This window comes from Macadamia integrifolia, chromosome 10, assembly GCF_013358625.1.
Source record: "Macadamia integrifolia cultivar HAES 741 chromosome 10, SCU_Mint_v3, whole genome shotgun sequence".
NCBI classification, from domain to species: domain Eukaryota; kingdom Viridiplantae; phylum Streptophyta; class Magnoliopsida; order Proteales; family Proteaceae; genus Macadamia; species Macadamia integrifolia.
In genome coordinates, this window is record NC_056566.1 from 16,966,017 (window position 1) to 16,993,958 (window position 27,942).

A 27,942-nucleotide genomic window follows, 5' to 3' on the forward strand; every position below is an offset into this window, starting at 1 on the left:
ACTCCATTTAAGGCTTTATTGGTACACTATCTGGTTTAAAGCTCGATTATAGCCCAGTTAAAGCCCAGAACCCCAACCAAGCCCGATATGAGACCGACTAAGACCGACTCAATCCTTAATAGGTAGGTCATTGTCCAAGAGTATAAGCCTCCCAAGACCAGCTAAGCTAGATCGTGACCGGCCCAACCTGACTGATTGACACCCCTAGGGGTGTCAACCGGTCGGGCTGGTTCGGTTTCAGTCGGGCTTAATCGGGCTTGAAGACTTTCAAAGGCTACACCGTGTCCGCCCATTTAACTAATCGGGCTTAGTTATTAAGGGCATGGTACACTTTATATTCGGTCGGTCGGTCGGTCTCGGGTTATAATCGGGCCACCTTAATCGGGCTTTAGTCGGGCCTTAACCGGGCTACGGACATGTTTAATGTTAAACGGACTTTAACCGGTTTTTAAACGGGCCCTCTTTAAAATGTGCTATTATATTCCGGCCCACTCATGCAAGCCCAAAAAATGACAATAAATCAATAAATGATATCAAATATAGCCATTATTTAAAATGTGAACATGTCTTTTATTTTGTAGTTTTTATTCTTTAATTTGGGGGGTAAAATAGGTATTCTACAATCATTAAAGGGTCGGGCCAAGTCGGTGCACAATAGGCCGGTCTCGGTCGGGCGTTATTCGGTCGGTCTCGATCGGGCACCCGATGGTTCAAGTAGCAAAACCGAGACCGACCATTTATAAACGGTCCGGGCCGGGCCGGTCTTTAAACGGTCGGTCCCGGTCGATTTACCCGGTTCGGACCACAAATTGACACCCCTAGACACCCCTACCATGTCTATCTCTATTTTCGAGGAGTCTCCTCCTCCTTGGAAAAGTCTCTTATGCCCATCTTATCGTAGCCTATGGCCTGCAGGGGGAAATCTGACTTAAATAGGGTGGATGGAAAAGGACTCTAGAAGGTTTTATCATAAATCTTAAGGTGAGATTCCAAAATCTCACCAATTACTCGTGTTATTAGGTTAGGGTACACATATCATCTTACCCTAGAATGTGACATGAAATTTTCTGTGATCCTTTTTGCCCTTTATTCAATTTCCACGGCAGATCATGGGTCGGTCGTCCATGATCAATTCAGTGTACTACTTAGCTTAGGTTAGGGTTCTTCAAAGTTAACTTTCTGTGATTGTTTTTTTATTTTTATTTTCTTGTCTTGTTTAAATCTTTCCCTTTTTGGATAAAATGACTAATTTGTTCCCCAGATTTATGCTTCCTCATTTCCTTGTTTCAATTTGTTTCTGAGTTTTAATTTTCCCACTTCAAATTTAGGGTTCTTGTTGCTTTTGCTGATGAAATTTTCGAGTTTATAGTCCAATTATAGGAAGGGGGAGGGTGTGTCTTTTTTCCACTCCTGGGTCTGAGGGGAATTATTAAAATTAGTTTTCCTTTTCCTGTTAGATGAGCGGTTTTGGTGACTTCCACCTGTGGATATCTGCTATAGCGTTAGATCGGCTCTGTTCCTGAATTTCTAAATTTTTTTAATCCTTTTTTCTGTTCTTCCCAGATTTAGTTTCTTCTGGGTTTAGGTTGCAACTTGTTTTTGGGACATGTTAGGTATAAATTTGAGCTGCTGGTCAGAGCGAGGAATTCAATCTAGATTGTGTAAGTCCAATAGTTTTGGGGATTATTTTTGTCCTTTAGAAAAAAAATTATATATATTTATTAGAACTGGAATATTTTTTTTGTTTTTTATTTATTTATTTATTTTTTTGGGGGTGGGGGGTGATTTAATTATGAATTTTAGGACTAAATTGATATATCGGTTAATCTGGATAGGGTTGATACTCTGTCTCTGTTGATCTGTAGGAAGGACTTTATAGTACTGATCAAATCAAAATCTGAAAAGTATGCAATGTTGAATCTGATGTGTTGGGAAGAACTTGATGCAGATTTATACATGCTGGCTGATTTGCAGTTCAGAATCTCTAGTAGCTTGTGTTGTCCAGATGGTATTGGTATAGAAAACGAAATATGGAAAGAAGTACTTAACCTAATATATTATTGTAATTTAATAATTATGGGGATGGATGATTCTGCAGCCATGATTTATCAATTTGTGGGACTCTTCAGAAATCATTGGTCTATCTTAGTCTTACTCTTTGAGGAAGCTATTAACAGGATTGAAGGTTTTGTTGGGTCTAAGATATATATATATATATATATATCTTTAGAACTTTAAGCTTCAAAATTTTGATTTTAGGTTTTGTGTTAATAAGTCTGTCATTTAAGATATGAATAGCATATGCAATGAAATAGTATGAGTTGACATCTTCAATTATGTATGTTGCAGTGAATTTATCGTTTGATATCTGAGGACTGAGGGTAATGTTGGCTATAAAATGGAATGTTCATTGTATGCTGTTCCATACTATAATGCAGGTGAAACTTTTATTTCATTTCTCTGTGCGGGGAGATGTTTTAAGTTGCCAATCAAGCCAGTCAAGTCTTTTGAGTCTTCTTATTATACCTAAGGACTCTGAATCTATCTTTTCAAGAATGCTGTTAATGAATTGAACTGATGAACATGGGTGGTTAGACTTCTACACATAGTGGATTGCTAAAGCGACTAAATCAATTTCATCAATTAAGTGAATTTGTGTGGAATTGAATAGGTGCTTGGATTCAATAACCATACTATGAAATATGAATCACGAACTATGTGATGTGAAGCAACTACAAGCCTGACTAATGAACATACTGGTCAGTGATGAAGGAACAAAAAGAGTTGAGGCCATTTGCATTCTAGCGTAATGTACTAAAGAAACAAAAAAATCTCTAATCCTCAAAACAAGATGAAACCATCTGAAATTTATATCTGAGCTGACCTTTATGTGGTCTATCTTAGAATTCCAGATCCAGAAGTTGTTTTGAATGCTGGATTATTTTGCATTGTATATTGCCTTAATTAATTTTATTGATATATCTTCTGAGGCGAAAACTATTCAAGCATCTCCGTTCTTACTGTATGAACGGACTTTGGCTGATGGATTTAGCTGTTTGATCTGTTTGCCTCACTTGCACATTCAAGTTCCTAAGAAAGACTGCAGAATCAAGAACCGGCTCTAAATTATGACGTGTGCAGATAGAAAGGATGAATTGAGGAGAAAGATTAGGGTTGTTGGATCATCTCTTAGTCATCTTAATTTCTTTATCTTGTCACCAGTAAAATTGGAAGTCTCTCATTGTCCTGATACAACTTATAGTATGAATTCACTCATAGAAAAAGGATTTTCTTACAACAAGCTTAGATGTGAAATCATGTTTACTTCTAGATATGCTGATGCAACTTACATGACCTGCCTGCTTATAGTTCATCTTCTTTCCCTCAGAGCAGATCATTCTTGTCATTGGCCATTCATTTGGGATATTTTGGATAGGAGCATTTTCCCTAGTAGACTCAACTTACAGTTGCGTCTCCTGAGATGACTTTTGAGGCAGTCTGAGGTTGATGGGGCAATATCGCATACTCCACTCTTTATGTTTCCCTGATAAGGTTATTAAATCGTATTACTTGAATATCTTTTCATATTGTTAATGTTAAATTGAATACTTTGGGTTTTAAACAGATATCTGGATTGGTAATTTGTTCTAATTTTTTTTCCCTTATGGTTTGCAGTATTAATGGGGACAGAATGTGTAAGTGCTAAAATTAGAGAAGAAAGCATTGAGTTGTCTGTTCCACCTGGTTTTTCGTCCCTTACATCGTTCACCTTAAAGAGGGTAGAAGATAGTGAAGTCATGATGAGTTGCGTGGCCTCTTCCATTGCGTCCGAGCCACAGCTGGCTCAGATGGACACCAAGAGTGACATTACTGATGATTTGAAGATTACAAGGACCCTTAGGCATAGGCCATGGATAAAATACAATCAATTTGATGACAGCTCAGAGGAGTCTGACTCTGAACAGGTTGATTATCCTTAATGTTATTGTGTCACTGAGCCCTGATTTCAGGTCTGGACAGTGGTTGTGTGTTAGGATATCCAGACTAATATATTCCTCACTTGTTATTCATGTTTCATTTGTAATGCAGAATCATCGTTCAAGGCCTGTCCTTCCTAAAGGTGTTATTCGTGGATGTTTAGATTGTAGTAACTGCCAAAAGGTTGGGTTTCTGAGTAAATGATTCGAGAAATTCCTGGTTTTGTGTGCTCCTTGTGCCATATTATAATGTTGAGGACGTTCAGGTATGTACTTTGTGTAGCTAATATGATATAATGTACGGACAGGTTATAGCAAGATGGCATCCTGAAGATGCATGCAGGCCTGTTCTTGAGGAGGCACCTGTATTTTACCCAACCGAAGAGGTCCTTCTTTCTACTTGTAATTTTGATTTTTTTTTCTTTGTCTTCTATCATTATTGCTACTATTTCATATAAAGCAAGTCTCTAGCTGGAAGGAAAAGATATTGAAAGAGTATCTTCTCCAGGAATTCAAAGATACGCTAAAGTATATTGCAAGTATACATCCAAGAGCAGAGCCATATGGAATTTGCCGCATTGTTCCTCCTCCTTCCTGGAGACCTCCTTGCCCTCTGAAGGAAAAGAATAAATGGGAAGGTTCTAATTTTGTTACCCGTATCCAGCGGGTTGACAAGCTTCAAAATCGGGCTTCAGCAAAAAAGATGTCTAGAATTTCTGGTAATATGAAGAGAAAAAGGAGAAAATGCACGAAAATGGGGGTGGATTTTGGGATTGTTAACGGAGGTAGCACGAGTCCTGAAAAATCTGGTTGCTACGAGGCTGAGAGATTTGGTTTTGAACCTGGTCCCGAGTTCACTCTTGAAACTTTTCAGAAATATGCAGATGATTTCAAGGGGCAGTATTTTCGGGAGCATGACATAATTACAAATTCAGGGGACAATCAGCACATGCTTCACAAGTGGAAGGAACCATCTGTTGAAAATATTGAGGGTGAATATTGGCGGCTGGTTGAGAAGCCAACTGAAGAGATTGAGGTATGATAGGAGAGGCTGACAAGACTATTGAGAAATTTTTTTTTTTAAGTTTTGCTCCATGTAGCTTCTTTATGTTGCTGATCTGTATGTGTAGGTTTTATATGGGGCTGATCTGGAAACTGGAGTATTTGGCAGTGGGTTCCCAAAGGTGTCCCTTGATTGTGAGGACCAATATTCAAGATCAGGCTGGAACTTGAACAATTTCCCTCGGCTCCCGGGGTCTGTTCTCTCTTTTGAAAGCGCTGATATTTCAGGTGTTCTTGTTCCATGGTTGTACATAGGGATGTGCTTTTCATCATTTTGTTGGGTAAGATCGAAAGATCTTTGTTAGTTTGTATTTATTTACATTGAAAGCATGATACTTTTGGTGTTCTAGTCCAGTAGTCTCATGGTTGCATGTAGGAATATGCTTCTCATCATTGTAGATAGGACTGAAAAATTCTTATCATCCCAAACTTTTCATGGAACGATGGATTAACCGATTGGTTACTTGATTTTTGTTCTGTGTACCTGAATCTCATGAAATATTTTCTTGTCAGGTTTTTTATGTCATCTTGCTTTGGCCGGTACAGATGTTATGTTTTGAAACAAATAGAAGTGGGTGGAGTAGACTTTGATGGCTGTTATATTAACTCTTTCTGTTTATTTTTGTGAAACAGCACGTTGAGGACCACCACTTGTACTCACTAAATTACATGCATTGGGGTGCTCCAAAAATGTGGTATGGTGTGCCAGGAAGAGATGCTCTCAAATTGGAGGCTGCTATGAAGAGGCATTTGCCTGAGTTGTTCAAAGAGCAGCCCGACTTGCTCCATAAGCTGGTCAGTAATGATATCTTTTTATACTTCCAGTGACAAGGATGCATCATTTTATGGATGTTGTGGCCTGGACCGCATTCATTACGTAATGTGTTGAACATTAACCCTGCCACATACCTGAGGCAATTTCATTTCTGTCCAGCAACAGTCATCCATTCATTGTCCTTAACTATTCATTGATTTTTGATTTCCTAACCAACTATTTAACTTAATTAATTTCTCGAATTAAAATTAAATCATTTATTCAATTTGAACTTCAACTTTTTCTTTTGTGGACTCATACTGGACAGACTTTAGAGTTTTGATTTCCTAATCCTAGCTATTTAAGATTGTTGAGTTCTCCCATTAACAGTTAATTCATTAATTCCATTTAAACTTCAACTTTCCTTCTTGATCTCCCTCTGTGTTCCTTCCTTTTATACAAACTCTTGTGTTATAGTTTCTCTTTATATTACATAGACTTCTTGCCCTTCTCATAGAATTGTGTTAAGAGAGAGAGAGAGAGAGAGAGAGTCCAAAGCATTGCTTTGCCTTGCACAATTTTAACCGTATTGTGCATCAATTTTAAATGATGGATGAACATCTATATCCCTGTGGTAAAGGATGAACGTTGGTATCTCTGTGGTGCCATAAGATAGGAGAAAAATAATGTATTGAATTTTGAATCTGCACCCTAGATTTAGTTGATCCATTTTGAAAACCTATTGGATATAAAACTGCTTGATTCGAAGATTCTAACCATCTGATGAGTATGCTTTTTTCTAAAAGCTGTGGGCAATGTAATTTTGATATGAAAAGTGATCCAGTTAGGTAATCTTTGGCACAGTTCTAAATCTCGTTTCGGTAGGCCATTTCTGATGTAGATAAGTCACTTGGGCTTATTTTATTGCAAATAAGCCTTGGGTTGTGTTATATATGTGTTAGGCCTTTGATCCCATGGATTTTCTTTGAAATGAGCCACTTTAATGAGCTTAAAATATGGGTAGAAGGTAGAAAAACGGGATTTAATTCATCAGTTTAGTTAGTTGCTATTTAATTCAATAAAGGCCCATTAGGCCATTGGTCGGTTATAAAGTCCTATATGGACTATTAGTTAGTTAGTCCTACTCCATGTTGGAGTCATAAAGTCAAGTCCTAATCCTATTTTGAATTCCTAGTTGTAGTAGGAGTGTCTAGTCCTATTGGGAAAGTAGCTCCTAGTAGTAGTTTGATTGCTATTCTGCCCTCTATAAATAGAGGAGCCTATGTATTTATCATTTCAGATTTGAATGAATGAATTATTGAGTGATTACTCTTTAGCTAAAAAAACTTTTATTGAGAGGTGAGACGCCTAAACCTTTGAGGGGTGTTATACCCAAAACCTGAGGGGTGAGATACCCAAAACCTGAGGGGTGAGATACCCATTCTTTTATTCTCTTTCACCCTTTTCAACCCTCCATTGATTTTTCTTTTTCTATTTTTATTTTTTGTTTATTGTTATTAGAAATTCAGACCTGTTAAAGCATACAAAATCAAAATCAGCCAGCCAAAGAGTTCTTGTTCTTGAAGCCAATCGACCCTCATTGCTGTCCAAGTTTGAGATCTGATCTGTAGATCCTTTGGAGGACTGGTTCTATACTCTAAGAAGATTAATCGATCCTCTCTTGAAGGTTATCTGAAGAAGACAAGTTGCTGTTCCTACAAAATTCTTCACAATCTCTCACCTAGGTCTGAAAATCAAGAAAGCGCATAATTCCATAACCAGCCGTCAGAAGCCCTTCATATTTGGGGGTTTTTGTACCCTCCCTAAGGATTATCTACACCAAAAAGTGCAGCTCAATCGGACTCCCACAGACCTGGCCACACCTCTCTCTTCAGCTCTATAGAAGGCCTTTCTCTCTCCTATCGGGTTGGGTTTTGGGCTAGTTTTGCTCCTATATGGGTATTGTATCCTTTGGGGTTTATTTGATGGTATTATTTCTTTGTTTCTTACTCCTATTTGTATTGTTTGGGGTTATAAACTACGGAGTTAGTTACTTGTAATCTACTCCTGCATTAAGTGGTATCAGAGCTATGGCTCAGACAGAAGAACCCCAACCCACCGTTCAAGATGTGATGAAAGCAATCCAAGCCTTGTCTACGAGGTTGGATGGACATGACCAACAGTTGACTGACCTAAAAGAGAGTACTGCTGCCCACTCTAACACCCAACCAATTGCTGCCCAAACTAATGTTCAACCTATTGTCAATTACACTAGTAATGTTCCCAGAAGAGTCACCATGCAACCTTGAAGGAATGTTCCAGTTTGGAATGAAGAGTATGATGAGTATGACAAATCAACTTTATCAACCTGATGATACATACAATGTTAAGCTGGAACTGAAAGAGTACAATGGAAGACATGATCCTGTCTATTACCAAGATTGGGTGAATTCTTTTAATGACTACTTCCAGTGGCTTCGTATGCCTGAAGAAAGGAAAGTCCAATTAGTTATCACCAAGCTAACTGGTGGAGCTAAGTACTGGTGGAAAAATGAAGAAGATAAGCTCATGCGTAAGCGCCAGATGCCCCGCAATTGGGAAGACTTGAAGTTCATCCTTAATGAAAGGTTCTTACCACCAACTTATCGACATCGGCTCTACCACATTCTGAATACCATCAGGCAAGGTACTATGACTATAGAAGAATATGTTAATCGATTCAATGACTTGCTTTCACGAACAGGTGCCTATAAGGAAGATGAAGAACTTCTCATATCCCGTTTCAAATTGGGATTAAGGCATGACATTTGTGAGAAGCTTGGCGTGATCGAAATACCCTCCATGAATACTTGCATTGACAAATCCTTAGAGGTGGAGGACTTGCTCAAGTCAACTCCTCGACGTTCTTACCCACCAACTCATGATTATGAGGAAAACATGGCTAGGGGAAAGAAGGAGAAATCAAGTGTTTCCATTACAGGGGTTTTGGTCACGTTGCCAAATTTTGCCCCTACCGATTGAACACCAACTCCGTCATTGCTGCACTTGAAGCCAATCCAAAGATTGTAGTATGTGAACCACAACTTGATGATTGGATAGCCAATGCCACCACTGAAGACAAGGAGGAAGGTGATGAAGTTGAAGGTGAGACGGATGATCGTTGTATCTATATTTTAAACCTCATTACATACACGAATGAGGACACGAACACTGACAAGGGACTTGAAGAGCCTATGATCGAAGAAGAGCAAGTAGAGGGCGTGCCAGAAGACGACCTCATGGATACATATGAAGACCTTGAGGTTGAGCATGTGGAATTCGCCATCCCATTAAAGTATCTTGAAGATCAAGCTTCTCACATTCTAGACTACATCTTTATTATCAAAGAGCGCCCTGAATTTTTCTACGGCTTGAAGAGGGACGTGCACCATGATATAATTATCCTCACACACTACAAAATTCGAGGACGAAATTTTTCTAAGAGAGGGCGAGTTGATGTAGATAAGTCACTTGGGTTTATTTTATTACAAATAAGCCTTGGATTGTGTTATATATGTGTTGGGCCTTTGATCTCATGGGTTTTCTTTGAAATGAGTCACTTTAATGGGCCTAAAATAGGGGTAGAAGGTAGAAAAATGGGATTTAATTCATTAGTTTAGTTAGTTGCTATTTAATTCAATAAAGGCCCATTAGGCCATTGGTCGGTTGTAAAGTCCTATATGAATTATTAGTTAGTTAGTCCTACTCGATGTTGGAGTCATAAAGTCAAGTCCTAATCTTATTTTGAATTCCTAGTTGTAGTAGGAGTGTCTAGTCCTATTGGGAAAGTAGTTCCTAGTAGTAGTTTGATTGCTATTCTGCCCTCTATAAATAGAGGAGCCTATATACTTATAATTTCAGATTTGAATGAATGAATTATTGAGTGATTACTCTTTAGCTAAAATAACTTTTATTGAGAGGTGAGATGCCTAAACCTTTGAGAGGTGTGATACCCAAAACCTAAGGAGTGAGATACCCATTCCTTTATTCTCTTTCACCCTTTTCAACCCTCCATCGATTCTTCTTTTTCTGTTTTTATTTTCTGTTTATTGTTATTAGAAGTTCAGACCTATTAAAGCATACAAAATTAGAATCAGCCAGCCAAAGAGTTCTTGTTCTTGAAGCCAATCGACCCTCATTGCTGCCCAAGTTTGAGATCTGATCTACAAATCCTTTGGAGGACTGGGTCTATACTCTAAGATCAATCGATCCTCTCTTGAAGGTTATCTGAAGAAGACAAGTTGCTGTTCTCGCAGAATTCTTCACATTCTCTCTCCTAGGTCTAAAAATCAAGAAAGCGCATAACTCCATAACCAGCCGTCAGAAGCCTTTCATATTTGGCGATTTTTTACCCTCCTTAGGGACTATCTACACCAAAAAGTGCAGCTCAATTGGACTCCCACAGACCTGGCCGCACCTTTCTCTCTCCAGCTCTATAGAAGGTCTTTCTCTCTCCTATCGGGTTGGGTTTTGGGCTGGTTTTGCTCCTATATGGGTATTGTATCCTTGGGGGTTTATTTGATGGTATTATTTCTTTGTTTCTTACTCCTATTTGTATTGTTTGGGGTTATAAACTGCGGAGTTAGTTATTTTTAATCTACTATTGGATTAATTTCGGTCAGACCAAGATGAGAAAAATAATGAAATTTTGCTGAAGCAGTGTATTTTTTGGCAGACTATTTCGGTTGGCTATTTCCGTGGGCAAATAGTCATATTAGGCTACAATACTTCAGGGAAGCCTTGTTTAGCCTATATAAACATAGGCTAGGACACCACCACCAAGTCTCCCTAGACGAATGATGTTTTCTTTTTAATTCTCCTAGAAAATCTTTAACAACCTTCTTAATACAAGTAGTCATCTCTTTCCACATTGTACTAGTGTCTCCCTCGAAGTCCCGTTTTCCTTGTTTGACCACTTTATTAGTAAATGATTTCTAAGTATCTCCTTCCAAGCTCTACCACTTTAAACTAGAGCAAATAAGCTCACATTTCTTACGATTCTGCGTAGTGAGGCATATATTTCATGACACTAATCGATGTTGTGTGGTTAGGCTTTCCTTTGGTATAACCATGGTTTTAAGTATCGGTGCGTATCGTGCCGTATCGGCCGATACGTATCCGTATCGGTAGGCATCGGCACGATACATACCGATACGATACATGAAAAATTTAAAACCCTTATGTATTGATACGTATCCTACGATACGCACCGATACACCACCGATACGCACCGATACGTACCGATACTCTATGAAAAATTCAAAATTGAAGTGAAATGTATGTATCGGTATGTATCGGTACGTATCGGTATATATCGGTACGTATTGGTAGGTATCGACTGATACACCCCGATACGTACCGATATAGTCATAAAATGGCCAAAATGGGTAATTTTTTAGAAAAACACAATTTTTTGAGGTGTTTTTGTTCAAAAATTGCTGCCAACCATTTTTCTCTCTAACTAAAGTGGAAATCAAGGTTGGGAACAAGGATTTTACATTTATGGGACGATTACAAACCTTGGATTCTTAGTGCGATACTCTCAATTTACTGTTTATGCATAATACATGTTATATATAACTTTTTTTAACTATTTTTTTATGCAAAAGTGTATAAAAAAGTGTTTCCTATCCATTTATGTGCGTATCATTAGCGTATCTCCGATACGATACGATACCCTCCGATACGTATCTTAATTTTGGCCGACCGATACCGATACTTTAATCCTTGGGTATAACCTTACAGACTGTCCTTACATAATAATCTATCAGACCTTCTAGTTAGGACGAAATCTATTTGGCTGCTATGATGCCCACTTTTGAAGATAACTAAATGCTCCTCTCTCTCTTTCCAAAGTAAGTATTTATAATGGATAAATTATAAGCCATATAAATTCTAAAACTGAGATCCCCTCCTCATTCCTCCAAAACCATATCATCCATGTACATTTTCATAGCTTCGATCTTTCCCAACATGTTCATTCAGATCACCCCCTATAATAATCTTTCTCCTTGACTAAAACCTTGCACTAATCAATCCATCTGTTCCCAAAATTGCAACTTACTACTTTCATCCAAATTCTACTTGAGGTGCTAAGCACTAATTATGTTAACCATCTTTCTCTAACACAAGCTTGATGGATATAATCCTATCTCCGATTCTTTTATCATCCACCACATCATTATTTAAATCTTTATCCACTACTATGCCTACTCCATTTCTATTACTTTTATCACCCGTATACTAAAGTTTAAAGTCGTCCAACTTCTTAGCTTTTTTACCCTTCCATCTAGTCTCTTAAATACAAGCTATGCTAATCATTCTTCTCCTCATAACATCTATCAATTCTAGACTCTTACCTATTAAAGATCTAATGTTCCAAGATGCTAATCTAATCCTAAGGTTTTAGACTAGCTTCTTTACCTGCACTCATGCAAGGTGCAAGAAACCTTGCCTACTTATCACTTTCTTAAGCCTTCCTTTGTTATCAAAATTTCCCAATTCTAGCTGTGTTTTCAGTTCTCACTTCCTTGTGATCCTGTCTATTGAGGATTCTGATTTTGTTGCAAGGACTGAACCAGGATTCCATAACTAAGGGTGCATAGAAGACAAGCATCCTGACTTCTATCATTTTCACATCACTATGATCAGTTCCTATAGGTTTTCTTTTGGAATGATGCTGAGCTTTCTGACCTAAGAAACAAAAAGAAGAGAAAACAATAACAATGTTGTCATTTCTGCTAATGGCCTCTCTCACTTAATTTATTTTTGGTGGAATTTAACTCAAATTGACCTACTAAAAGTTGAGTTGGTCTGTCTAATTATTTGTCTATTTTTTTTCCCATTGGCTGCAGGTCACGCAACTGTCACCTTCCATATTAAAGTCTGAGGGGTTATCTGTGTACAGGTGTGTTCAGCAATCTGGGGAGTTTGTTCTCACCTTCCCTCGAGCATATCACTCAGGATTTAATTGTGGTTTTAACTGTGCTGAGGCTGTAAATGTTGCCCCTGTTGACTGGTTGCCTCATGGGCAAAATTCCACAGAACTATACCGTGAGCAGGGGCGAAAGACATCTATTTCCCATGATAAGCTGTTGCTTGGGGCAGCCAAGGAAGCAGTTAGAGCACAGTGGGAACTTTCATTATTGAGGATGAACACATTGGATAACTTGAGATGGAAAGATGTCTGTGGAAAAGATGGGATTTTAGCAAAGGCGCTGAAGGTAAGCTCTTTCCTTGAATGACTTTGCATATTTTATGAAAGACGACATATTTATGCCTCAAGAAGGTTGCTCTTTTTTTTTTTTTTTTTCCCGACAATGTAAATTCCTCATTTTCATAGAAACGTGTTGAGATGGAACACACAAGGAGGGAATATCTTTGCACGTCTTCACAGTCAAGGAAGATGGATGTCAGTTTTGATGCAACAAGTGAGAGGGAATGCATCATATGTTTTTATGATCTGCACCTGTCTGCAGCAGGTTGTCATTGTTCCCCTGACAGATATGCATGCTTGAATCATGCAAAGCAGCTTTGCTCTTGTGCTTGGAGTGACAAATTTTTCCTATTCCGTTATGAAATTAGTGAATTAAATGTTCTAGTTGAAGCTTTAGAAGGGAAATTAAGTGCAATTCATAGATGGGCAAAACTATATCTTGGACTGTCTTTAAGCTCCTTCATCCTCAAAGATAAATCGCAGGCGCAGGGGCCTATCCATAAACTATCCCATTCCTCAGCAGAAACAAAACAAGGAGAGCACAGATTGCAAGATGCAGTAAATTTTGCCAACATTGGTTCGAGTCCCACTTCTAGATCATATCCAGAAACTAAGGTACCTGCACTCCAAGTGATACCCATAAAAGAACCTAAGGAACAAAGTGCAGCTATTGCAGTGAGAAAACCTGGTAACCTCTCAAATTTTTGTGCACTGCAGAAAAAGGAGTCTGAAGCTCTGTTGGCTTCTGAGAATGTGTACTCAAGTGCACCAGGTCAGGAAAAAGGAACAGTAGATCGAAGCTTTTGTTTGAGGGAAGCAGGAGGCCTAGTTTCAGGTTCTAATTTAGGCACTCCTCTTTGTCAGCTATCGCAAGAAGACACGTCATATGATGAGTCACCAGATGGTTCTAGTGGATGTGACACTCCAGCCAACTATACCTTCGTTCCCTTTGGTAATCCTTTGACCAACTTGGCTACATTGTCCTGTGAAGTGAAAAATGCGGATACAATGGCAGATAGCGGTGTTATACTTCTTGGTGATGGTGAAGCTGAAGAGCCGCATGGGTCATTCTCAAGTAAAGCCATTGGCGTAAAGGACCTTGAAGTTTCTAGAAAAATAAATAATTGCACTGATAAGGTGAGTCCATGTATCTACAAGAATGATCAAGTGCTGGATACACCCGAGACCACTGCATCAGTGTTACCAACTATGTGTAAGGATAATCAAATCTCTGGCCCAGTGACATTCAATGCTGCAGATCTTGGGAAAAGAAAAACATGCCAAGAGTACAGCTTTAGGATATTGAATGATACACTGCAGAGAACCCTACCGCAGAACCTTAATTTCAATAAAAGTGGTTCTGCCAGGGCAGTTCCTGGTAAAAACATCCAGGATTTTGTCTTTCCTAGGGGAACTGGAAACTTCAATGAAGCAAAATCTGGAATCTCTCTTCAGCAATCACAGCCATACACCAATGGAAAATCAAACGAGGATAGTGATAAAAAGGTGGGATTGCATGTCAACCCAATGTTAGTGGATAGGCCTTTGCCTGTGATTGCAACATCTTCTGTCCCAAATAATCTGGACCGATATCTTCGTCACAAAGGGCCTCGCATTGCAAAAGTGGTGCGAAGGATCAACTGCAATGTTGAACTTTTGGAATTTGGGGTTGTGCTTTCTGGAGAGTTGTGGTGCAACAGCCGTGCCATATTCCCCCAAGGTAATGTTTTTGTTCGACTGTGCATTCTCTAAAAGCCTAATTCTTTTTTCAACTATAACAACTGGATCGTACATTATTTCTTTATGTGTTCTCTTTATTGCAGGATTCAAGAGCCGGGTTATGTACATTAGTGTTCTAGATCCAACCAAAATGTGTTTCTATGTATCAAAAATCCTTGATGCAGGACTCCTCAGGCCTCTTTTTATGGTAATAGTACTTTCTTTTTCATTTAGGTTTGATCACCTTTTCCGCTTATGAAAGTATGGGTTCTGTTAATAATCAATCCATTGTTTTCCTCATGATGATTAATATTTTTCATGTTTGAGGACTCTTCTCTTTTGGTCTTTGGATCCTTCTGTCCATATCAAACGAGTCTTGATTCTTAATGAGTTGTTACCTTGTTATTCTGCACCTTCTGAGATCCTTGACCAAAGGCAAAAAGATATGTTTACACAATCTGTGTTTTTGCTTATGGGCTTGTGGACCAGCAATAGTGGGAAAATTCTTACTCGGGGACACCCATTAAAATTCATCTACTTTTAGAAGCTTCCAATTCTTTCTTATAATCTACAATGTTTTCCAATAATAGCTGTAGAAGCTTGACACAATAACATTTATTCTAACATTTCTGGATGGGCTTTCTTACCAAGGCATGGTGGATATGGATCAGAGTTTAAGGTTCTTCTACCCGGTTGCCACTCATGCTTTACCTTGTTATGTCCTGCTATATTCATGCATATGTTATGTTTGTATTGGCATGATTTCCAACATGCACCAATTTTAGTACCTATAACCCTGAAGGCTCTTTTATGTGGAAACAAATCTAACTGAACAATGACCCACATTTTTGGATTTTCAGGTCACTGTGGAGCAGTGCCCAAGTGAGGTATTCATACATCTCTCAGCTGCTAAATGCTGGGAATTGGTGAGAGAGAGAGTGAATCAAGAGATAAGGAGACAGCATAACCTGGGACGAGTGGACCTCCCTCCTCTACAACCCCCTGGAAGTCTTGATGGCCTGGAAATGTTTGGGTTTTTGTCTCCGGCAATCACACAGGTAGGACCTCTTATCATGAACAGCATACCCCTTGCAGGTTAGATGTCATTCTTATAGTGGAGGCTTCCTTTCAACTTTGCTTTAAGTGTCCCTTAGAGGCAAAGGTGGTTTTATCCAATTATATGAGTCTTGCTGTAGATGTTTCCCCTCCTTGAACTCCGCCCCGCCCCGCCACGCCCCCAACTTTTTGTCTATAGATAATCCGGGACTGAACCTTAGTGGCTAAGGTGAATTCCAAATTTTGCCTTTTGAAATGATTAAAGTCTGGCTTCTGTGGGTACAAAACTTGGCATTTCTGAAGAAAATGAATCCTATATTGTGTTTAATGGACCAAATTATTTACTCACAGAATTATCATTTAAGGACTTCCAAGCTGTTATGGAGAAGAAAATTCACTAAAGATGGTTCAAAACTTCCAACCCTAAGAAATCTTGAACAATTGGATTTCATTTTTCACTGTTTATTGCTACTGTCCATTGCTCTCTCTTTTTCCTGGAGGCTAAACACTCTGCTGCTACCCTAATCTCTGTATTTGTGATCATATATCCTCATACAGATGCCAAGAAATTGATTCATTACATACTGATTTTTGTTACAGGGTATAGAGGCAATTGACTGGAACCGGGTCTGTATGGAATACTGGAAATTCAGGTCCCAGACCCCAAATTCAGTTGACTGTCAACCTGGAAATATTGTTGCAGATCCCAACCTGAATACCAAGGAGGACCCCACCAGTCAAGAAGCCATCAATGGAATTGAGAATCATCCTTCAACCGTTGGGACTGAGACAGTTCTCAGGGGCCTGTTTTTGAAGGCAATCCCAGATGAACTACATTCACTGCACAATATACTAAGCACAAACCAACCAAATGCTGATAGAGAGTTCCTAGTTCGGCTCCTTGACGAAGAGATTCATAAGCGGCCAAGATAATTCTTTTTTTTTTTTTCTCCCCAGTCCTGCCCTGTTTTTTGGGTACATTTTTGTAAATGCTGTATCATTGTTCAGATATTTGTGGTTCTCATAATCCTCTCCCATATATGTCCTAATTCTCGTATGGACATTGGACAATACACGCCCAAATGGGGCTGAAAAAATAAAGAGAGGAAGTGCTGTATACCTTTTTTCTTTTTTTTTTTTAATCAATACACAAACAGATAAATGTAGCAAATCTAATTCTAATTCTAGTTCTAATTCTTTAGCAATAAATATTTGCACTTGTTCTAATTTATACATCTACTCCTTTTGCCATAATAGTTGCTGGAATTTCTTAGACAGTTTAATCTCAGGCGGGATGTTGTATCTGTATTCTATGTTTGTTTCACTGACTTGATTGATGTGGAAATGATGATATTGTGAAAAGTAATTCAAATTGCTTGGGAATGTGGATTCATGTCAGGAACTCCATTTATTATTTCCCTTTGCTCTGTATTAGAGGTTTTGGCTCAGGGATAAGCATATGGGTGAACTATCTACCTAGGTTAAAAAAGGGCGTACTTGGTACGTGAGGCTCTCGCATGGGGACGAGAACTATGCGGCCTTATCCCGAGAATGTCGAAAGACTGTTTTGACCGTTAGATCATCAAGTTGCAACATTCGTACCTTACCGTGGGGCCAAATGTGCCTCTTCCATGAGATGTTCAAGTGGAAGTGTTAGAGGTCGGTAATTGTTTTCATCTGTCAAACAAGACTTTGTTTGAGGAATTGGAATTGGAATTGGCCGATTCTGATCGATGCCGGATTCAAAAAGTTGCCCCATTTCAAGGGTTCAGGCTGATTAAGCCAGAATCAGAATCTTACCGGTTACACTTCCTTGAACAGTCTTGTGAATCTGCATCAAAGCAAGGAATGGACTCTTAGCAGCAAAGCTTTCAAAATTCTCTTACGGGAAAAAAAAAATCCATGTGCCACGAAGGAACATAGGACGATAACATCCTTAATAACCTCAATTGCAGGCAGGCCTTGATGCAATGGTAAGTTTGCTCCATTGCAATCTGGTGGTCGTGGGTTTTAGTCAGGAAACAGCCTCTCCATGAAGCAGGACGGGGGTAAGGCCGCGGACATATGTCCCTTGAACCCTCCCCAGGCCCCACAATGGCAGGAGCCATGTGGACAAGGTACACCTTTTTTTTTTTTTCTTTATATATATATATATATATACACTCAATAACCTCAGTTAGGGTGGGTACTATGATTTGTCACAATATGTGGGAAGACAAGAACCTATAGATTTCCTTTCCTTTGGATCAACTCATGTCTCAGGTCATGGAAGGCAGCAAAAATTGCACTCAGAAGAGCAAGAAAGCTGGATTATCCAAAAAGCTGTGTTACCTTCAGATGCTAAAATTAATTTTTTATTTTATCAATGTAGATCAGTACAACTGCACTTCGAAATTTCTTGATTGTTACCTCTTTGGGTGCTAAGGAACAGGTGTAGTATTCAATGGCTACCACCACAAGTTAGCTAGTAAGATGAGAATCCATCATAAGCTAGATCTGATTAATGGAAATTGTTCACTCTTAATTAGGAAGGTAATCCTATGATAAATGGGTTTGCTTATCTTGCTGCAACAATATTTCTTAGGCCTGATAATGAACTCCATTGGAACTCTCACCAAAACTTACCAAGGGAGCTCATAGTGTTTTATGTCACCTAAGAAGTCTTCACATCAACAAACCAAGCATTCTGGTTCAACTCTTACATCCTCTTGGTAACTTGTTTTATCTATTGGATCTTCATTGTGCAAACAGCTGAAATGGAGTGGGTTGCTAAGAGAAAATCAGGAAACATGCACCAGAAACAAGCTTTGATTTAGTTTCTCCTTGAATTTCGGGTTTGATCCTTGATACTGTTGTATTTCTTTTCATAAATTACATGAATACACTTCAAACTCACAGACTATGGAGAGAAGCTTATACCCTCCTTGAATAATAAATATAAGCTGGACACCAATGCCATAGCAGAACATAAATACCACAAAAATGGAGAAATGAAAGTCGGGCATGCTGCTGGTATACAGTAAGCTAGCACCCGTTCTCTCTCTCTCTCTCTCTCTCTCTCTCTCTCCCCCTTTTGAAATGACACCCCTATCCCTCCTGTATGATACTTCCTCCAGAGGCTCCATTGGTGCTGTCCGCTAGTTAACCGTAATACTGGTGACATACCTATCCCTATCCAATAAAAAAAAAATGTACATAGAAAAATGAGATCAAAGTGATATATACTCATAAGCCATGTACAGAAGAAGCCAATAACCATGAGGTGTTGGCGAATGCATAATAAACCAGAACCAAGTTACATAAAAATCAGTGACATAAAGATGCAAGGTAAAGCAAGAGGAATCAACAAAATCTCAATTATAAAACTCAGAAAGCAAAACCTCATGGAAGGATGAAGAAGATCCATGAAGGTAGTAAGTCAGTCTATTTATTTGAGTCATGCTTCCCTGACAAAACCCACCAAAACATAAATGCACATGTCCTTACTCTGTCCTATTGTTTCCTCCTGGATAGATTTGCACATGAAATGAATAGTTGTATTAGGACTCTGTTGGTGATTGAAATTTATGACAATTATCACGTCTGGTTTCCTTCAATGTGATCCAATTGAGTTGTGCTGCCACTCTTGAATCCAGTTAACTCCTAACATATTAAACTAAGCTCAGATATGTTCAGTCTTGGACTCCAAAATCTAAACATCACAAGAACTTCAAGAAACCTTCTTAGCTGCCCTGCTTTATTCTTTTGAATAATCATGACTTAATATTTGCATTTCTGCATCAAGTTGAGCTGCCTATCAGTTTGACATGATGATCCACCCAGGATATGTAATAAAGCAAACTTTAATCCTGCAGGTCATGGCCCATGAGATCAGAATCAATAATCACTACATGTTCTAGACCAACCAGCAACCACTCCACCCCCAGAAGCAATGAAAATTACTAGGCATTGTGGCAGAGCGGAGACATGCAAGTGAATAGGAAAAATTACATTATTGTGACTAAAGTATTCAACCACGCAAACGGTCCATAACTCAAAACAATTTATGCAAGATTTTTTTTCCTCCTGAACAAAAGAAATCCCGTTTTGATGGTTAGAGGCCCGTTGGTGAACGAGATGGAAAATCATATCTACAAAACAGCATTTATAAGCAACAACCCAAAATAAGGGTTGCTATTTTTTTTTTTTTTTTTAATAGAAAGCAAGACTTGTTTTTAATCCCAATAGCTAATGTAAACAAGCATAGCCGTATAGGTGGAAATTGAAGAGGGAAATAGAAAAATGAACATGAAAAGGGGGATGCCGTCAATATTAACATAATGCATTTGAAAGTCGAGGTACTTGGGAACTTTCCACTTGAAGTTCAAAAATCTACACTGTTTTAACTTCCCAAGGCATTTGTAGCAGATCATATTACTAACATCGGTGATCTTGATCATATAAATTTTAACAAGCAAAGATTAATTCTACAATTTTCAACCCAACGATTAAACATCCATTCATTCATTGAAGATTGTGTAGATTGTGTATGTACCGATCTAAGACAAAAAAAAAAAGTCTGTGTGGGCCCTTTCAACTAACTGCTTGTGCTTTTTCATTCAAGTAACATGGCATTCTCATCTTCAAAGAAATGTCTAGTATGGAAAGTGCAGAGAAGCAGAGAAATATTTATGAGCAAATATATCACAAGTACTCATCCTATGATGCACCGTTAATCATACTTTATAGTCTATTGAAACATCACATGAGGCAGAAGTGATATTGATGCAGATTAATTACCAAAATAGGCTTGTTTTATTAGGAATAAGCCTAGGGTTGGGTTCATACATGTTAAGCCTTTGACCCCATGTGTTTTGAGTGTAATAGACCACTTTTATGGGTCTAAAAGGGGGTTCTAAGATTGAATACGGGATTACTAGTTAGTTTCCATTTTCATTAGTTTCCTTTTTATTTGGGCTTGGTTTGAGTTATATTTGTTTCTTTAGGAGTCAAGTTATTAATTGAGTCAAGTCATTAGTAGTTAATTTCCTTTTTCAACTAGTTTCTAATTTCAGTTTTTAGTAACTATTGTATTAGGAGAATATTTGGTTTCCTTTTTTAGGAACCTTCTATTTTGTAATTCCCTCCCCCCATTAACATTATAAATAAAGAAGAGGAGACTCCTAAAAGCCTAGAATGATTTTAAAAAAATAATGGTTGTTGCTATTGTCTTCTTCATGAAGAGTTGTCTTGTGTTTGATCAAGGCTGAAAGAATTGGTGTTTGATCCAATTGACTCTTTGCGACGTGAAGTCCAAGAGGTCTCTTCAACTATTATTTCTTTCTTTTCAAAGTTAATTGCAAGGTTCTTCAAACCAGGTAAGGGATTTGAACTGCTTTTGATTTCTGGTTCTGGAAATCTCAAGTTTCTCTCCTGCTGCCCCTATATTGTTCTGAAGATCTAGCCAGCCGATGGCTCTCCCCTTTTGATTGATTGTTGGGTTTATTAAGAGGGAGGTTTGACCTTAATTTGGGACCAATCAGACCATGGGTTTGTCTGATCTGAGGTGTTAAATACTTCTGGCCGACTGTGTTTCTACCCAGATTTCAGATCTGGTTTGACTTGCCTGATCCTGTGGTATTTGTTTCTGATTGTGGCTTATCTAATACTCTATACCTGCTGCTGGTTAGTTTATTTGTTTGGTGTAATTCCTGTTTCGGAAATTCCAAATTCTGGGTTTGAAAATTCTGGTTTACAAAGACTGTTTGACTATTAGTTCTGGACTGTTGTTTGTTGCCTAATTTTGGGTGATTATTGGTTGTTCTCTGGTTTATAAAATTCTGCAGTCTTGGGTTTGGTTTGGTTGTCAAATCCATCCCTACATTAAGTGGTATCAGAGCATGGCTGAGAACAACACCCCCACCCTAGCTTCTATTATGGAGTTTCTACAAAAATGGAAAACTGAATTGAAGGTTGAATTGGATGCTAGGTTGTTGAATGAAGAGACCCCACCACAACCGCCTACTGGCGATTCACGTACAACACCCGAAGTAGAAACCCCATTGAATGTAGTTGCTCAGTTGACTAACAGGAGAGCAAACCCTAATCTGAGAGCACCACAAAGAGTTCCGGTAGTACAACCTACTTTTGAAGAGCATGTAAGAGGATATTTTGAGACTGAGCGTCCCGTGCAACAGAGGTATTTTGGAGATTCACAGAAGGTCAAGCTCGATCTGAAGGAATTTGATGGGAGATATGACCCCCAATTGTTCTATGATTGGGTAGTCGCACTAGACGACTATTTTGACTATTATGAGTTACCTGAGGAACGGAAGATGAAACTAGCTCGTGCCAAGCTAGTTGAGGCTGCCCGTGATTGGTGGAGAACCTATGAGTATGAACTAGAGGACCGTGGTAGAGAACCTACTACATGGGAAGAGATGAAGCAAGAACTATCTGATGAGTACTTGCCACGTAATTTCAGAGCTCGTATACAAGACCAGCTGAACTCTCTTCATCAGGGAAATATGATTGTGGTGAAGTATATGAATAAGTTTGATGCACTTTATTCTTGCACAGGCATTAGGAAGAATGAGAGGCAATTACTTTCTCAGTTTCGACTGGGATTACGAGCTGAAATAAATAGAAGAATTGGTGTTGCTGATGTGTATACAGTGAGAAATTGCTTTGACAAGGCTCTTCGAGCAGAGGAACTTTTAGCACAGCCAGATAGAAGGTTTAGTTACCAAGCTAGGGAGGTTAAGAAGAATTTTCCAGCCACTAAACCTAACACTTCAATACCCCCAAGAGGCACAACTCCTCTATGTGAAGTGAAGATACCTCTATTCAAACCAAAAGAACTTGAAGTCAAGGTTCACATTGAAGAGATGGTTCTTGAAGCTTCAAAGACAGAAGATCAAGAGATAAAAGATTCAACTAAAGAGTTCTACATTGAAGAGAGCGTAGTAGACGAGACTGAAGCCATGGAAGATGAGGTAGTAATTGAAAAAACTCCACAACAAGTCTTTGAGACTCATGATGAGAAGGAAGAGATTGTTCCTCCAATCCTTGATGAGAAGGTTACCAACATTGACGACTCTATGCAACAACATTCACAGTTGGTATTGATTCAGAGGTTGAACATATAGAGTTTGTTATGCCATCATGGTTCTTTGAAGAGAAAGCTCCACACCTTGAAGACTACCTTCCAAAAGTCTACAAGCAACCAGAATTTTGTTTGGGAATGTTTAAAGCTGCTACGCACATGTTGTTTCCTCCTTATCACTGCAAAATTTGAGGACAAATTTTTTCAAGATGGGGAGAACTGATGCAGATTAATTACCAAAATACGCCTGTTTTATTAGGAATAAGCCTAGGGTTGGGTTCTATACATGTTAGGCCTTTGATCCCATGTGTTTTGAGTGTAATAGACCACTTTTATGAGTCTAAAAGGGGGGCTCTAAGATTGAATACGGGATTATTAGTTAGTTTCCATTTTCATTAGTTTCCTTTTTAGTTGGGCTTGGTTTGAATTATATTTGTTTCTTTAGGAGTCAAGTTATTAATTGAGTCAAGTCATTAGTAGTTAGTTTCCTTTTTTAACTAGTTTCTAATTTCAGTTAGTTTCTAATTTCAGTTTTTAGTAACTATTGTATTAGGAGAATATTTGGTTTCCTTTTTGAGGAACCTTCTATTTTGTAATTCCCTCCCCCCATTAACATTATAAATAGAGAAGAGGAGGTTCCTAAAAGCTTAGAATGATTTTAAAAAAATAATGGTTGTTGCTATTGTCTTCTTCATGAAGAGTTGTCTTGTGTTTGATCAAGGCTGAAGGAATTGGTGTTTGATCCAATTGACTCTTTGCGATGTGAAGTCCAAGAGGTCTCTTCAACTATTATTTCTTTCTTTCCAAAGTTAATTGCAAGGTTCTTCAAACCAGGTAAGGGATTTGAACTGCTTTTGATTTCTGGTTCTGGAAATCTCAAGTTTCTCTCCTGCTGCCCCTATATTGTTCTGAAGATCCAGCAAGCCGATGTCCCTCCCCTTTTGATTGATTGTTGGGTTTATTAAGAGGGAGGTTTGACCTTAATTTGGGACCAATCAGACCATGGGTTTATCTAATCTGAGGTGTTAAATACTTCTGGCCGACTGTGTTTCTACCCAGATTTCAGATCTGGTTTGACTTACCTGATCCTGTGGTATTTGTTTTTGATTGTGGCTTATCTAGTACTCTATACCTGCTGCTGGTTAGTTTATTTGTTTGGTGTCATCTCTGTTTCGGAAATTCCAAATTCTGGGTTTGAAAATTCTGGTTTACAAAGACTGTTTGACTCTTAGTTCTGGACTGTTGTTTGTTGCCTAATTTTGGGTTATTATTGGTTGTTCTCTGGTTTATAAAATCCTGCAGTCTTGGGTCTAGTTTGGTTGTCCAATCTAGTCCTACATTAGATATTGAAGAAATAGGGATGACATGTATGTCGATCTTCAAGTCTTAGATTTGACTTTTCAGAATAAATTGAAGCACAAATGAAGTAACAAACCTGCAAAACTTGCCGATGTCGACTCGAGATCAGATCACCCAGTTTTGCTGGAAACTTTAGCTTGGTTCAACATCCAAGATAAACCATCAAAATCAGTGTAAGAAACAAGAAGAACGGAAGGAATAGATAAAACACCTAGAAAAAAAAATTTGGATTTGGTAGCCAACAATGGCGGATTTAAGATTCGCAGCAGCTCTCACAAACGTGTCTATCTTCAAGCTATAGATTCCACAGAGCACAAGTTTCCTATTAAATGAGGGGGGGGGGTCAAGCACCATTTACGACCTGTGTTCGTGGAGGCTCCAACAGTCGGATGAAAGGTCACTCAATCTATTGGGCCTTGAGAAACAAATTCCAGAAAACAACTTCCCATAGAAGTTGTATGTCAATTTATGGGTTACACTCCTCAAAGGTAAAATAGTTTGATCAATTTTAAATTCTTCTTAAAACAAATGTTGGAAGTTTTTAAAAGCCACTAAAATATTTTGCACAAGTTGATTCTACAGTGAAACAAAAAGAGCCCTAGATAGTGAGCTTAGTGCATCTCCTCTGTTACTATCGCTAGCATAAGGCATGCCAGTTCCTGTTTTTCATATAAATCTGGCCTCTACCAGATGATTTACTCTTTCTGTCTGCTGATGTAATAAAATTGATACAGATTACCAAAAAAATGCACTCAGACAAATCTACCGTATCTTAACTATAATTTCTGGACCATGGGTTGTGATCATTTTCTTGAGCATCAAAATTAACAGATGAATGAACCACAACTCAGCCCAAAATATTAACAGCATCTTGAACTGAATTTTGCAATTTTTATTAGATGATAGAAAATCTCATTTCATTGTGAGTGTTTATGATATGTTGTATCCCAGAAAAATGATGAGATAAATGGGGAGGAGTGGAAAGAAAATTGTAAGATAATCATACCTGTCTATAGGTGTAAATATTATAGATAATAAGTAGGCGAGAAAGACCAAACGAATGAAGGAATCATATACTTTTCATGTTTCTCCATTTCAATTGGAGGATCTGCATCTAAACAGGTACAAAGAATGATAGCATTACCACCATACAGTATAGGAGGCTACACTAATCTACAATCCTGCAGAGACCAATCCGTGCAGTGTGATAATACCAATCACAATGTTTTGAGGGTTGACAACAGGCAGGAACTGCACAGGTGATGGTGGGGACTCCATTTTCTGCATAGCCTCCACTGCCATGGCATCTGGACCAATTGTTCTTGGGTTCCTGGAAAAACCTAAAGGGTCAATACTTGATAGAGATAAGAAGAAGAAGCTACATTCAAATCAGTTACAGGCTTACCTGTTGCACATCTCTCCTACTGTGAACTTGAAGATGCCTTCTCCACTGGCCTTCAGGGTGCGACGCAGGTCACCATCTGTGAAAGTTCCAATTAGATGGTACTCATCATCAATGACAAGAAGGCATCCGCATCCCTTGCTTGTAAGCTCCACTAACTGATCCATTATCAAATCTCCTTCCCTGCAAACTGGAAGCTCCTCCTGCTTCTTCATTACATCTTTTACCTGCAAATAACATAGTCTCACTGAATCAGAGTTCCAGAAACCTTTTACTTCCCATTCTTCCCCAACCTTCTCACCCCTCAAATTCTCTTCAAATTGGATTTACGGGAACCATTAGTAGTGATGCTGTTTCATAATTATTACCAATATTTATCAATATTAGAAAAGGAAAACTCAGGCGAATACTTAAGTAATTAGAGAACAACAATCAATCAAGGTTACAGGCAAATCCTTCTTATCACCATCAATAATTCAAGAAGCTTTCAGAGAATAAGTAAGAATAAGTAAACTGCGCACTTCCTAACTATTTAGGTCTAAATTACCATGAAACAGAAGTTCTAGTTTCATCTCTCTGTCTTGAAATAGCTGAAACAGAAAACAACTGTAGAAACGCAACCCTAAAACGATGCAGAAGATAATGGAAAAATAAGGACAGACCATGCACACAGTTTTATGAGGTTCGAAAATATTGCCTCCTTCCTCGGTGAGATGAGATCCTGCTTCACTATCAATGGAGAATAGGGTTACCACGTTCGTCCTTACACCTCTCAGTATTGTTTGCCGTACAAAGAAAGAAACCTTTGTTACAAATATATAGCAAGAAAAACCCTAATCTGGAAAGCACAAAACTGCTCTCAAACTGGGTAGCGGGACTGCCATCCTGTCGAGACGCCTACACCAGTACTCCTTGGATTAAACTGTGACGGAATACAAGACACCGTACACCAACAACAACTACACGGCCTAGAAAAGGACTGCCAAGCTACCAGGTTAATACTATAATATTGAGATTAAATCAAAGGAAATCTGCTATAAAAATACCAATGAAGTATCAGAAAAAGCTAATGATCGACGAGGAAAGCAACGTAATTCAATAATTCTCATATGAATTTCACCAGATATAACCTTAACTCTTAAAACAGAACGTAAGATAAAAAAAAAAATGGGAAGAAGGCTAAATCTTTGTCGTCGCTTGAACGGAAGCCATTCTTACCTTGAAGATTAAGCTCTTGCCGATCTTCCCTGCCGGATGATTCGCCGCATACTCATCCTTGGTTAAATTCCTTGCACCCATCAGAGCAATAGCCACGGTGTCGCCAAAAACCATCTGAATCGCGGTGGATGTCACCGGTGCCAGATCAAACGGGCACAATTCTCTCTCCAAAGGTAAATATACATTCAAATCACAAACACTGGCCAACAAATTTCCCTCCGAAGATGTGATAGAGATCAAGAACACTCCTTTCGCCTTGGCGCATGGAACCAACTTAAGGAGCTCCTCAGTGTTCCCAGACTTACTAAAGAGAACCAGGAGATCTGAATTAGACAAAATGCCAATATCTCCATGAAAAGCATCGAGAGGGGACAAGAAACTCGATCGAATGCCAAGAGAGACAAGGGTCTGAGAGATCTTTTGAGCAACGAAACCAGATTTTCCGACGCCGGTGAAGAAGATAGTACCTTTGGCGTTCAATAGGGTCTGAGTGAAGGAGAGGGTTTGTGAGAGATCGAGGTTTTGGAAAAAGAAATTCAGGAATTTCTGCTGGCATTTGAAGAGATCAAGGAGTTCGTTAGGGTTTATTAGGGTTTGGGTCTTTCCGGAAGCTTGGGACGCATCGGAAAATGGATGAAGAGACCCCATTTCTTTCTTCTTCAGCTTCTGTTGTTGCAGAGAGAGAGAGAGAGAGAGAGAGAGAGAGAGAGAGAATTGTACTGTTTTCTTTTCTTGACACCCAAACACAGGATAAAGAATTCCGTTATTGTACGCCGCAAACGGACGAACGATTGATTTCAATTGGCAAGGCTTTTGAAGATCGGACGGTGATGTCATGGCGGCGGGAGTTAGTTAAAGTACGTCATAGTAATTTGATCATGACCGTTCATTGGTGGGGTCAAGATCAGCGATTGTGGTTGGATTCCACTGGACCGCTTCTTTGGTTGTTCCTTCCACATTGGTCTGCGGAGACTCCCGACTAGTCCCGAGTGACGATTGCACAGCCAAAGTTACAGATTGGGTCCGGACTCCGGACTCTGGAGTCTAGAGTGTGGA

At 38.8% G+C, this 27,942-nt stretch overlaps 2 protein-coding genes across 21 annotated transcripts; one reads left to right on the plus strand and one right to left on the minus strand.

The window, feature by feature from the left end:
- Positions 1-1,006: 1,006 nt before the first annotated feature.
- On the plus strand, positions 1,007-17,050 carry LOC122091589 (putative lysine-specific demethylase JMJ16). Of its 8 annotated transcripts, none has more exons than XM_042661603.1 (14): positions 1,007-1,661; positions 1,866-3,173; positions 3,389-3,552; positions 3,676-3,965; positions 4,090-4,161; positions 4,286-4,363; positions 4,486-5,013; positions 5,108-5,320; positions 5,673-5,834; positions 12,687-13,055; positions 13,175-14,768; positions 14,872-14,975; positions 15,628-15,825; positions 16,424-17,050. In XM_042661603.1, exons 4-14 carry the CDS (start codon positions 3,681-3,683, stop codon positions 16,754-16,756), a joined length of 3,936 nt encoding a protein of 1,311 aa, XP_042517537.1. In that variant the 5' UTR covers positions 1,007-1,661; positions 1,866-3,173; positions 3,389-3,552; positions 3,676-3,680; the 3' UTR covers positions 16,757-17,050. The 8 variants fall into 8 exon arrangements, with proteins under 8 accessions (XP_042517537.1, XP_042517538.1, XP_042517540.1 ...); XM_042661604.1 differs by having other exon boundaries at positions 1,866-2,438; XM_042661606.1 differs by having other exon boundaries at positions 2,350-2,438.
- A 1,563-nt stretch (positions 17,051-18,613) lies between these two features.
- On the minus strand, positions 18,614-27,620 carry LOC122091850 (probable arabinose 5-phosphate isomerase). Of its 13 annotated transcripts, XR_006144046.1 has the most exons (7): positions 26,887-27,620; positions 25,672-25,895; positions 25,481-25,596; positions 25,273-25,380; positions 24,343-24,402; positions 19,310-19,671; positions 18,614-18,994 (listed from the first exon to the last, which is right to left on the minus strand). XR_006144046.1 is itself a non-coding variant. In XM_042662031.1 (5 exons), the coding sequence occupies exons 1-4, from the start codon at positions 27,532-27,534 to the stop codon at positions 25,292-25,294; spliced, it is 1,071 nt and encodes a 356-aa protein (XP_042517965.1). In that variant the 5' UTR covers positions 27,535-27,620; the 3' UTR covers positions 18,614-18,994; positions 25,273-25,291. The 13 variants fall into 13 exon arrangements, 7 of the variants coding, with proteins under 7 accessions (XP_042517965.1, XP_042517963.1, XP_042517969.1 ...); XR_006144048.1 differs by lacking the exon at positions 19,310-19,671 and having other exon boundaries at positions 24,343-24,396; XR_006144047.1 differs by lacking the exon at positions 19,310-19,671.
- Between the last annotated feature and the right edge of the window lie 322 nt (positions 27,621-27,942).

What these genes read in the sequence shown, in the direction of transcription:
- LOC122091589 (XM_042661603.1), top strand. Translation starts at nt 3,681, where the DNA reads ATGGGGACAGAATGTGTAAGTGCTAAAATTAGAGAAGAAAGCATTGAG. An exon ending in ATTGTAGTAACTGCCAAAAG is followed by an intron (nt 4,162 to 4,285) that starts GTTGGGTTTCTG and finishes ATGTACGGACAG; the next exon opens with GTTATAGCAAGATGGCATCC. An exon ending in TTTTAGCAAAGGCGCTGAAG is followed by an intron (nt 13,056 to 13,174) that starts GTAAGCTCTTTC and finishes TCATTTTCATAG; the next exon opens with AAACGTGTTGAGATGGAACA.
- LOC122091850 (XM_042662029.1), bottom strand. Translation starts at nt 27,534, where the DNA reads ATGGGGTCTCTTCATCCATTTTCCGATGCGTCCCAAGCTTCCGGAAAG. An exon ending in GCAAGAGCTTAATCTTCAAG is followed by an intron (nt 25,896 to 26,886) that starts GTAAGAATGGCT and finishes TGTTATTTGCAG; the next exon opens with GTAAAAGATGTAATGAAGAA. An exon ending in GTAGGAGAGATGTGCAACAG is followed by an intron (nt 25,597 to 25,671) that starts GTAAGCCTGTAA and finishes AGGTTTTTCCAG; the next exon opens with GAACCCAAGAACAATTGGTC.